The following is a 13,139-nucleotide window of genomic DNA, read 5'->3' as shown; positions in this document are numbered from 1 at the left end:
CTTCAAAGTAGTATCATGGGATAACATTTATACTAAGTTATCATATAATAATTCGATCTACATCAAGTGCTTTTATCATGGCGTAATATTTATACATCCTTTCATATAATTATAGTTTAGCAAGTAATAATTATCATTATGTAAAATGCATATATAAAATATCAGTAGTTTCAGTTAAAGCTTTTTAGATGGTTGCTAGCCTAAGGTAATGGGAGCGCGTCTTCTAGACATACTATTCAATAAGACAAGAGTTACGTCTACATAGTTTAATTGATTTGAAGCTTTTAGATAAATGCTAGCCTAAGGTATCAAGATCCCATCTCCCAGACAAAGGATATTTATTTAAGTATATCTGTCATCACCTACCGGGGTATATTAGAATAACATTACTTCAATTAAGACTCATTAAGGATTAGCCCCCATACAAGCTCGTCTATAGTGCATTAAGGATTAGCCCCCATACAAGCTCGTCTATAGGGCATTAAGGATTAGCCCCCACACAAGCTCATCTATAGTGACACCCTAATCTCTTTCAAAGCATCCAGTAAATATGTCAACAAGATTAGTGCCAGTCCAACAGGATTAACAGGATTTAGTATTCCCCTCTGTCTAGCCATCCATTTAGCATAGGGCACAACCAATCGTGTATCAACCAATCCCCTTCCTTTTTATTGTTCAAATTTTTGTTAAATACATACTGTAGGTAGGTTTTAGGAAAGAGAAGGGGTTTGACTCTCTTACCAAGCAGACCTCTCTCCCACAGCCCAGAGTGTGTACCGACTCTCTGTGGCACCCTCAGTTATTATCTAAGTATATTGTAAATTGTTAATTGTTCTTGTAAATAAAATTGTGATTAGTCTCCTGTGACTCTGGCTCTTTGCTGACTAATTCCCCAAGAAAACCAGCACGCCATTTGGAAGGTATTGTTCACCCAGAACAGTTCCATGATAGTAGTATCAATCTCATGGATCGTCTGTAGTTGCTTCACAAAAAAGGTTGAGGTTCTGAATACATCACTCATCAAACAGACACATCTATCTTGACTGTGATTGGCTGTAAAAAAAACAAAATTAAATGTCAAATGGATTCATAAAATGGGATCATAAAAAGGTAAAACTGCAACCTGACAATGAAGGCAAAGTTGTACGAGATGTTTGGCCACTCGTACCAGTTGCCTAGATGGAGAATTCATTCAAACGCTCACATAACATAATACACTGACAAACCTAGATAAACGCTATCACCCAGAAACTGGCCTGCAATTGCAAGCTTTGACATTGTTGAAAATGTTAGAATTAGCTGATAATAACACATATCCTTTTATCAACGAAATATTGTAAATTTTACAGTTAATTGTATATTTATGATACTTATTCTATCTCAAACTACAATCTCATGCTCCTTGTGTGGAAACATCCCAAAACAAAGTTTCCATCTTTTAAGCTTCTTTTGCCTGAACCCCCCATGCATCACTATGGCGACATCAGGTCTCTTGCTGCTTGCAGCTTGCCGCACATGCGCTGATCACCTGACACTCTCTGCCTCATCATTCTCTTTCTTGGAGCTGACAGGCTGTGTAATTGTGATGCGGGGATGGATGGGCGGGCATAGTTTGTGTGAGATAGGATAAGTATTAACTGCATTCTGGATATGTGTTTCTGCTGGAGGTAGTTAGTTACGTTACTTGCACATGCAAAATGTGGACGAGCATGGACTGCAAACAGCACAACAGCACGAAATGGTATTGCAAGAAACCACAACTTATAATATCCATGCTCAGATCGGCGATGCCAAATGAAGCATTGCAGGTAATCAGATAAACAATTGAACCCCAGATATCTGAAGTTGACTGTAAAAAAAACCATGGATATGGACGGACAAACTTCTGATTTTCTATACTGGAACAATCAGGAGCACGCATATGACTGACAGATTAAGGTTTAGGGGCACTAATTGACAAACACATGAAACAGTGCATGATTACGAGGTCAAGGTCAGGCAAGCAGGCAGTTTGTATGATCATACTGCATTTAGCTGATGAGATGTCATGACAGGTTTGTTTTTGGTCTCCATGACAGTAATACACTGAAAGGCAAAAGAAACGTCATGTGGATGTATCATATAATATCTTTATTTTCAAATGCTTATATATGTAAGTAAAGACATCGGAGAAGTCAGTGTTTGACCCACATGAAATTAACACTCTGGGGAATGTTTTTGCGAATTGTGAATTTGGGAAGGCCCCAGAAGACATCACAGCTGGGGGATTCAAAATCAGTACTTGGTGTGGCCACCACGGGTGTTGACTGCAGCCACACATCTCCTGTACATGAAGTGGACTAGCCTGTTGATGAAGGCCATTGGGATATGGGCCCATATCCTCAGGAACGCTACACCCAGTTCTGCTGAAGTTGTCGGCCTTGGGCGTACGTCGTTGAGTCGGCGTTGGATCTCATCCCACAAGTGTTCAATGGGATTCAAATGTTGTTGGCAGTTAGGCGACGTCGGACTGTACGATCACTGATGACACGCTGGTGGTTGCCAATGGTTTGCCAAGCTGTTTCAGTGGCCATTCGGAATCGGTTCTGCAGATGTTGGCGTATCATGAACCGATCTTGTCTGGGAGTAGTGACTCTAGGATGACCACTACGCGGTCGGTCGTCGGTGGTGTTGGTGGTGTTGTGGTGATGTTGCAAATGATATATCGTTCTGACGTTGACATTGAATGCATTTGCAACGACCTGTGGACTCTGGCCTGCTTGCAGTCTTCCGATCGCTTGTTGTCTCTCATTTCCTGATAATCTTGGCATGGCTGATGAATCGAAATAACGAAAGCCAGCTTAACAGTTTTGGGTGTCTTTTATACCCATACCATCCACGATATGCACGTGCATCATGTTTTTGACAAGACTTTTCCGCAACTGAGTCCCATTGGACTTTTGTAGGCTGTGTTTGGGCAAAGCACTCCATTTTAAACTTAATTGTTAAATGGACTTTAAGGCAACAAAAAGAAGCAGTAGAACAATAAATGAGTTTATTGACCACAGAACATGTAACTGCCAGTGTCTGTTAAGTTTTATCAGTATTTTCAGAAGTGACGTTACTTTTGCCTTTCAGTGTATTAGAACTGAACGTCTAAAGACACATCTGAAATCAGACAACACATTGGAACTAATGTCCGATGTTATCAATGAAGCAAAAACCTGAGAATCTGTACAGAAAGCCAACAAGGTAATTAACGAGTCGACAAGGGATACAGAGCAACTAGTGCATTGGACCAAACGCAGTGAAATAAGTTACGAAGGGAACCTGGGACATGTCACCGTTGTGGTGTTTGACGAGGGCCTCACAAGGGCATGGTCAGGTGGAATCGATCTGTGAGTGATTTGACATTCCAGGTTCTTCCTGGTTTTCTGTCGCAACAGGATTCTGATAAAAATTGAAACTGATAGTCAAGCTCATAGAGAGGATGACGGTGACCAGGTTCTATGTGCATGTAACCAACTTGATACATTACATAACAGAGTAACCGGTCACTGTTCTGTACCATTACCAGTACCATCACAGCCTATTACAGTAACAGCAAGATGACACTTAAATGACACTGGAGATCTCACAAAGGAAGATGTGCTGAGAACTTTGAAGGTGTGGGATGTCTTGGACCTCCAGTTCATTTCAAGGCGAGAGACGATGGTACACCCATCCAGATGCCTATCCACAGAGTCAATGTGACTAAGAGAGAAAAGAAAAAGGCTGCCCTTGAAAAGTATATTGAGGCAGGAATCCTTGCAAAGGTAGAGGAACCAACACCATGGTGCTCAAATGTTCTCATCAGAGAGACCCCAAGCAAGTTCAGAGTGTGCACAGATCCTAGTCAGACTGTGAATAAATATGAGAAGTTCTCATACCCACAGTTTTGATTTCTTCACATGTGTCTCTCATGTCAAAAAACCCACCACAAAGCAAATGTAAACAAGAACATTATCAAGCCAGCACAGATGCAAATGTCTGAGATACTGGGGAGAACAAGTGACTGGTTCCTGAACATTTCCAGACATTCCAGGCCATCAAATCACCAGTTCGTATTGATATTTTAAGGTCAACACTGGCCGACATCCAAATAGACATATGGTTTCCTCACTACTGACTAGATTTATGTTTGTATTTCACACAGGCATTCAAAATCCCCCACCTGTTTTGAAAGTATGTCAGAACTTACAATCAACAAAAGGAGCCCACAATGCTGCCATCGTGACAAAATTAATTATTAGAGAATGCGATAATGGATACTTGATTGGACCTTTGAAATGCAACCCTTTACAGTTCACCAAATCAATCCCATTGTACTGGTAGCGGGGATATACTCAAAACTCAAAAATGAAGCAGTGTTTCATCGTATATATGTCAGCACCACACGAAAATGAGAAACACCCCAGTTTAAACTCCCTCATCACCAAAGACAAATACTTGCTCACCTATGTTAGGACAGATGATGCCATAACAATCAAAACGAAGCTAGGACGAGGTACCCTCATGTGCAAAACAGATATCACAGATGCTTTCAAATTGATTCCAATACATGGATCACTGTGCCACTTACATGGACTCAATGGCAAGGTCAATACTATTACTTCACCAGGTTGGTTTTTGGCTGTAGATCCAGCGCAAAGATCCTTGATACATTTTCTCAAGCCATCTGTTGGATAGACATCAAACATATACTCCACCTTTTAGATGATTTCATATGTTTTGCAAACACAACACTTGCAGGCAAGCAAACAATGTCATCACTTCTGCGGATGTTTCACGACCTTGGCATTCCCCTAGCAGCCCACAAGACGGAAAGGCCAACGACATGCCTGGAGTATTTAGGTATTATTCTGGACGCCATCAAGATGGAAGCAAGGCTACCACAAGCAAAAATCACCCGAATTCAACAAATAATAAATGAGTTACTATCCCCTAAACGCCAGCTGTTAGTTGTTCTCGGGTACATGAACTTCGCCATGCAGGTTTTCAGAGCCGGTAGAACTTTCATCGGATATCTGGCTCATTCCGTACCACACTTACGGGACCAACTCAGACAGCAGACTTGACTTTCTCATGTGGAGGAAGTTTCTACACAACTGGAACGGAATCTCTATGTTTATTACAGAAACTGTCAAGGCACTGGACATCACAACGTTTACTGAAGCCTCAGGAGCTCATGGTTTTGGTGGTATTTCCAAGGACACTGGTTCTCGTCTGCCTTGCCCCCAGAAGTTTTCCATGAGCCAGGGGAAAAATTATCAATTGCTTTGTTGGAACTGTACCCCATTGTCGCAGCAGCAGTTTCTGGGGATACACATGGTCAGGACTATGCATCCAGTTCTACTGTGACAACATGGCCACAGTCCACCTAATCAACAAAGATCTGCATACAGATGATACTGTAGGCTGTGACTCAGTGCCATGTCTCCGACTGACAGGATATATACTGGGATAAGTGTCCTAACAACGAAACTTGCTGTACTCCTAAATTCAGCTTCTGTTTTTCTGACATATTTCCATTAAAGTTGAGATAGGACCTGAACCATTCCAGGGCATCTGGTGTTGTTCCAAGGTAATATTGCAGCATGTTGGGGATGATGTCATCATCTATAGTGTCAAAAACTGCTGACAGGTTGAGGAGAACCAGAAATGCTGCAGCCATCTGCATGGAGCAGATTGTTCTGGACTCAAGGCAGTTTTGGTGATGTGGCCTGTTTTATAAGCAGATAGCATGATATCATTCAGTTTGTAGTTAAGCATAGGATCTTTTGGCTGGACTTGCTCGATGACATTAGAAAGGAGCGGTAGATTCAACACTGGTCTGTAGATTTCAGTACATTAGGGTCCACATTTGGATTCTTAGAAGATGCGCACTTCCTAAAGTTGTTGTGGAACGTTGGAGTTTGAAATGGACAAGTTTACAATATTTGTGACTGTTGCTACTAATGTCTCCTAACACTCTTTGAGCAGCTATGTCGGAATTGGATTGAGATTGCATGATTTAGTTGAACTGCTCTTAAATATCTTCTGTATATCCAGAGTACTAGCTGTTTAATAGCATGACAGTCCACAACAGATTGGAAAAACTTTGGACTGCACGCACCTAAAGTGACCATTGTTGGTGACTGCAAAAGCGTGTCTCTGGTTTATCAGTGCAAAACTTGGGAAACTCATTTGCTCCTGGTCACGTGATATAGTTTCAGGAAGAATTGATTGTTTCTTCTTGAAAAGTAGGGTGTTTGCAACACCTTACAATTCCTTTAAATTCATGCTTTTTGGATTGATGCATTGAAATGATGAATGTTGCCTTTTCAACCAATATGTTCAGTTCATTTCTTTGGGCATTGTGCATATGATGATTAACAGTGACTTTTGTTCTGCACATTTGTTTCTCTAAATGCCTCAGATGCTGCATAGCCTTTTGAATCCTTTCATTATACCATGCGACCTGCAGATATGTTTTAGCATGTATAACAAAAATAATCAATTCATTTGGTTATTGAATCTGGATGCTTTCATAATGTTCAGGCACAAACACCACACACAATGCCCCTTGGTGTAATTCAATGAAATGAATGCTTCTCATTGGAAAATGGTCATCATGACCCACTACTGTCATCATCAGTTTGTTGTCATTTATCATACAGAAGTACTCGAACCACTACATGCATGACACCTTATATGTGCAGAAAAAGGCATTTCAGAAAAGGGACAAAGTGAGGCACCTATTTTCCATCAAACAAAGTCAATGATCTAACCCACTCAGCCACCGAGGCTTCCACAAAAATGAAAGTCTGACAACTGGTAGTCTAGATCACATACTTTGTGTACCCCTCTGACAAGTGTAAATTGGCACTTGCTCCCATGGCCGAAAGCTATGAACACACAATGCCAATTTACACTTTTGTGATTTCTTTCCTGATCCATGACGAGCATCTGTCATAATGTCAATGCCTCGACAAACTTCATCACAAGATTCCTTTGACACACACCCATGTGATCAGGGTTATGACTTCAGGTTGAATAGTGATTAATTTATTTGCATTTTTAGGAAAGAACTGTTTTCGTGAATAATATTCTAAAGACATGTTGTGCATGGTATTTTTGGATTGCACTGAAGATTTCTTCTAATTACTCTCTAAAACCTTTTGTTTTACCCCTTTCCGACCACGAAATCTCCAAGCAACCATGCCCCGAGTACATCCGGATTGGATTACTGCTAACGACAACTGTCAAGTACTTTGCAAGTTCGCTTGTCTTCATATGAGCAACGAAACATTTTCATTGTTTGAGATGATTAAGGGAGCTAATGGTCATTTCAATTATGACATTGATCACTTTGTTGTGGACAAAGTTCCAATTCAAGATGACATCATTCTGGCTGTCAACTCGAATCAACATGAAGGCGCCTCTCTTCCCACCCTTACAAATGCATCAGAATCTGTCACAAATTCAGGGCCGATTCTTGGGATTAGTGGATCAGTGTCACAGTGAGATTTCATTGTGGAACCAGATGAAGGTAATTATGTCAGTTCACATTTCTTTTGTCAACCATGCGTGACACAACACAGGCTTCGTCTTTTCGAAGACAGCGCTACAAATACTTCTGGACTGAGCTGAATAGACCAAGTGTTTGGAGAGATCATAGATGCTTGGACTTGAAGAAACAGTTACCAAACGTAGCAGCCGATGAAGGATTGATGTGAACCAAACAGGAAGTGATGCCAGATTATGTATTAAAACTTGTTTGCGAAGTGTATCCTATCCAAATCCATGGAACAAAAAATACATTGGACACATGTGGATCTAATGATCAAACTGATTTTGTGAGTGAAAATTATGTGAAAGAAAAAGAAATACATAATTAAAATTGTCTTGGAATATGTGTATATGTGTATCGGATTTTTCCTTCATCATCAGTAAAATTTTATCGAGATAGGCCTATTGTAGGTCAAAACACCTAGTTTTGTTTCGTTACTTAGGATATTTATCAGTTGGTTATATGCATCATTATGTTGATACATGTGACATATTCATATATTGTAGTCAAGTTAAGAAATATTGTTCAACTTCTGGTGTTTCAATTTAGGCTTCTTCCTAAAGACTATTGAAAAATCTGTGTAATAATTTAAGTTTTAAAACTATAATCTGACTGTTGAATGTAAGTGACCAAAACTAAACATATAAGCCTCCCAGCTATAACAGTTGTTGTGCTGCTCTTTTGCTGAAAATATATACACCACAATTTGACCACAAATGCATCAAATGTGTCACATGTACACAAGTCATTCAAGTTCATACAAAGTTTAACAGTCTTTGGTTTTGAAAAAGCTTCTCTAGACACTCTGTTGTGTTTACGTTGCCAGTCACTGTTGGAAACTGAAACACTGCCACCTTGCGGCTATTCATTGTCAGGGTGGGACTATAATAATACTATTAGAAATTCATTGCTCCATATTTATGCACAGTTGTAGGGATACAGACAAGAAAGTTTATAGGTACTTTCTGCAAGCAACTTAAAGTCAATATTTAAGAGTAAGCTCATATCGTCCTCCAGCTTAGCTCAACAAAGATTTACTTAAAATAAACATTCCTTACTTTGCTACAGAAAGGGCACTCTCCATAGATCCTGTTGAAGCTCTGTCGGCTGGATGGCAAAACCCGTAGCCACTAGTAACAGAAAGTCATTAACATTTCACAAACATATAATCTGAAAGCAGAGAAGGATCAAACTTGATGGGGCATTTTCTATTCCAACGCACACACAAGTACAAAGATAATATATTTGCATAGAAGTCACACATAAGTCAAAACATAATGTAATTGAAAGTTAAAGGCTTGTTTCTAAAGATTATCTTGTTGCTAAACCTGTGAAAGTGTAACATAACAGTGATGTGTGCAATGACATAGCCTCGGAAGAATTCCCAGGGATTATGTTATCAAGAACAAAATATATATGAATGAATGTTATTTAAGTGATGAGGAATGGATCAGGTTGTAATTTGAATCAAGTAATGCAATGTGACAAATAACTGGCAGCAGCAGTAAGTAACAAGCCATATTTTTGAACAAGTAGTTCAACTGACAATTGCTACAACAGTTTCTATTGTACTAAAATTACTTATACATAACAATACCAGAAAAATGCTTTCAATACAAAATATAAATTACACTGTTTAACCACCATTTCAACTGTCCCTTGACTTGGTAAATTTTGATGCGATAACATAAAATATTAAGAACAACATACAGGATCGAAATCACTCACAATGACTGAAGTACCATTCTTGGTCCCTAGAATATGCGATAACGGTGATTGCAGCGCAAAACAACAAACAAGCATCAAACATTAGTTTTATTTCTAATAATTCCATGAATACTATCTCCATTAAATCTTTTCCAGAAATCTTTCCGTTTTCAACAGAAGTCTTCTTCACTATCAACTATCCATAATAAGTTGTGCAAGTGATAGCATCTTGCTTCCAAAGCCTTTTGCACATCCGTGAGATGGAAAACCACATTTTTTCCCCAACCTCCGCCATCTAAATGCAGATATTGGGAGGTGGGTGGGATTACTCCTGATGTAATAGAGGTAGTATTCTTTGAAATATTAACAATGATAGCTATTGTTTGATATTTCCTTCAAATACCCTACCTCTATTACATCATTGCATGACTACACCAGGGGGCCTGGCGGGTTCTGACATCTGGAGAGTTACTGAATATGACCGCAGATAAATAGTTACTGTATATGACCGTAGATAAGCCAATCTCATTGATGAACTTAACTTGGTCCTTGAAGTCTGTATCAAAAGGTTACGTGTGGTACACAGGCCTGACCCCTACCTAAAACTATGTCTTATCATGACCCGTCATCGAAAATAGAATATCAACAAATCTATACTGAATTACGCAAGTTAATCCTGTCGTTACACCATCAGTAATAAAAAGTGTTCATGGTATATCTCAACTTATGTTTGTAATTTACCTATTCTATTTTATTAATTTTAATCACAATTTCAATCAATAATATTAACATTAATTTCCCTCCGATACTCACAACTTTTGTTTCCATTTCATAAGGCCCGCTTTACCTTAGTTGACAGAGAATGGATACATATATATCATAACTGCCATACTTTGACTCATTAAAAGTAATATTTGTTGTAGTTTGTTGATCAAATGTCTACATATTATTTTTGCAATGGAAAACAATGATTTGTCAAATTGTTCCATGCGAAAAAGGTACCTGACAATACACAAAAGAGCTACCGCATGCCCCTGGTTACGGTTATCATTATTTTGAAGATAAAAAGTAAACCCTGCAATTAAAATAAAATATCGGAATATATTATTTCTAGAAAATAGAAATTTAAGATACTATTTTTTTCTATCATTGCATAAAAATTCTTCTCCATTATATTAATGGGTATATTTTAACGTAATCACTGGTAGATTGAGAGAAAACGTGTGTACAACTGATTGCTATTTCCGGCTTAGTTTACGAGACAATACATGAAAGTGTAAACCATACAAAAGCCAAATCCTTTCTACAGATTCTTTTTTTCTGGTGATGAGAATTCGGCCTACCTATGGTCATATACAGTAACAATCAACAGATCTACAGAACTAAAGAAGAAACTTTAACCCAAACTTTGTGCTTACTTCATTTTGGATCTTCCTTTCTAAATTCATTTTTGGGTACCTTATGTTTCCAAAATCAACTCTATTACTAGGGTTTGTCAAAAAGTTCTAAGTCTAACTAACTTTCAACAATGCGTCATAACAAAGTGAACTAGTCAATGTAGTACATTGTTTGAGTAGTTTACTGCAAGTGAATTTGGTCTGTTGAAACCGTTTGTATATTAGTGACAGCCAGTTGAACGTGATAGGGGTCCAAATGGACACAGAAATGGAAAAGAAGGAGTACCAATCATGTTTTTTACTTTAGAGAAACTCCCCAAGAAATTAATGACTGCTCGTCACAAGTGTATGGAGATATGAGCCCCAGCTATTCCACCATTAAACGTTGGACAGCTACATTTAAGGCTGGGAGAACAAGCCTTGATGATGACCCTTGGTCTGGATGTCCCTCAACTTCCAAATCAATGACGATTCAATCAAGGAGATTATACTTTCAGATAGATGTACAGTAAACTAGGGTCATAAACTCAAAGGGACCACTAAGTTTAGTTCATTATAACCGTAGTTCATCATGAAAAGCATACTAACAAAATAAATACAGCAAATGGATGGGACCAAAAAACAGTTTATGTCTGTCAGTTTGTCATAAGTGTGTTGGATATAAACGTAGTTTACTGTATTACCATTACTGAACTTAAGAAAGAAACAGGTCTAAGCTATGGATCCATTGAAACTATTATACATGAACATTTACAGATGAATAAGATATCTGCTCATTGGGTGCCAAAGTTTCTAAATTCTGATCTTGAGGAAAAAAGAACTGACACTGCTAGAGAAAATTTAGAGTTAATTAAGGAGGATTTCGTCAAATTAAAAAAGAGATTAATTACGGGTGATGAAACATGAGTCTACCACTATGATCCCGAGTCGAAACGTCAATCCATGGAATGGCACCATTCCACTTCCCCTGGGACCAAAGAAATTCAAATTCATCCCCTGAGAGACTTGATCAAAGAAAAGCAGCGAATAATGCTGACTGCTGGAGTTCTATTACTTCATGGCAATGCCTCTTCTCACACCTCTCAGGTTGCCAAGGCAGCTGTGCAACAGTGTGGGTTTGAAGAGCTTGTTCATCCTTCATACTCACCAGCCCTGGCACCAAGTGATTTCCACCTGTTTCCTGAACTGAAAGAACACCTTCATGGAAAGTACTTTGATGACAACGATGACATCAAAGCTGCCGTGAATGGGTTTTTCAGGGTTGCTTCAGAAAACTTCTTTCAGAATCTAAAAGCTTCACTATTGATATGTGAAGTCTATTGAAAAGCAGGAAAATTATGTTGAAAAATATAATGAAAACTTTCACAATTGTTGGTTTTGTTTATTAGGCTTAGAATTTTTTGACCAGCCCTCGTACCATTATTTTGATCAAATTTTTGGCCTAACTGTCAGAATATTGTCAAGGACATAAGCAAACATACTTTGTTGACCTTCATGTCATCAAATGAACCTTATCAGTTTGATCCTAGAAGTCCATGACATCACTTCCGGTTCTGATGATGTCACTTCCAGTTATGCCACCACTTCTGGTTACGATGTCACTTCCAGTTGCCTTTACACCATGACTTCTGAGCGTGATACTAGGTCCTACACCTTGTAGACAATGTGGTTCAGAAGGTTAACTTACCTACCAAGGCTGTTGCAGCAGGAAGTACTTGTCCCCACCTCCCTTTTCCCCAACAAGGTGGAGGAAGCTACTGTGTTACAATAGACTGCTCTGTCACCACTGTCCCAAGGATGAAATGCCCTTCTAAATCTGGTTGCATATTTCGTAAATAAAAGCTGGTAATCATTTTCTGGGACCTCCATTGGAACCTGCAGATCACCTGTTCCCCTGATACTGAACTTCAGCATGCAAGGCTGGTAGACTGGGCCCTGATCTAATGAGTGGTATTATGATAACCATCTGAGACAGTTGTTTAAAGCCATCCAAGTACCTGTTGCCTTTGTAATGTCAAGAGGCTGTCTCAAACAAGATACTTTCTGTGTCTTCCATGCTGTTGTGTTGTTACACACAATCTGTGCAACTGGCCGTTGTATGCACTGGGCAGGCTGTTTGCCCAATGCATGCAATGGCCAGTGTCGTGTATGCGTTTTAAAATCTTATTCACAGAAGTAAAAAGGACAAAGGTATTTTATAAGGATCTATTCACGGAGTTATTTTACAAAGATTTGTTCACTGAATTGTTTTCACACACAGATGAATCAACATTAAATCAGAAATTACTATTTATATGGTTCCTTAACTACTGTAACACGAATAAAATATGCCTTGAAAATAATGCGTCAGACCAAATGTAGACTCTAATGCGCACCAAATCAATGTGATAAACTATTATTTTTATTTTTTTTAATTACTAAACGATGATCTTTGCTGAACTATATCTACTCACAAAATTGTATTT

At 38.8% G+C, this 13,139-nt stretch overlaps 1 protein-coding gene across 1 annotated transcript in view; it reads right to left on the bottom strand.

Annotated features, from left to right (window-relative positions):
• Positions 1-831: 831 nt before the first annotated feature.
• LOC124149743 (E3 ubiquitin-protein ligase FANCL-like) overlaps positions 832-13,139 on the bottom strand; it is a 178,207-nt gene continuing 165,899 nt past the window's right edge. Inside the window, exons 12-13 of the mRNA XM_046521497.2 lie at positions 8,629-8,700; positions 832-1,053 (exon numbers count right to left, since the gene is read on the bottom strand). Of these exons, the coding sequence (XP_046377453.2) occupies positions 1,021-1,053; positions 8,629-8,700 (105 nt within the window). The 3' untranslated portion in view covers positions 832-1,020. The remainder of the gene's footprint in view (positions 1,054-8,628; positions 8,701-13,139) is intronic.

The sequence above is a fragment of the Haliotis rufescens genome, unplaced genomic scaffold, assembly GCF_023055435.1.
Source record: "Haliotis rufescens isolate VD_foot unplaced genomic scaffold, xgHalRufe1.0.p SCAF_3, whole genome shotgun sequence".
Taxonomy (NCBI): Eukaryota; Metazoa; Mollusca; class Gastropoda; order Lepetellida; family Haliotidae; genus Haliotis; species Haliotis rufescens.
The sequence above is the reverse complement of the archived record's forward strand: the minus strand, read 5'-3'. Positions and strand labels throughout refer to the sequence as shown.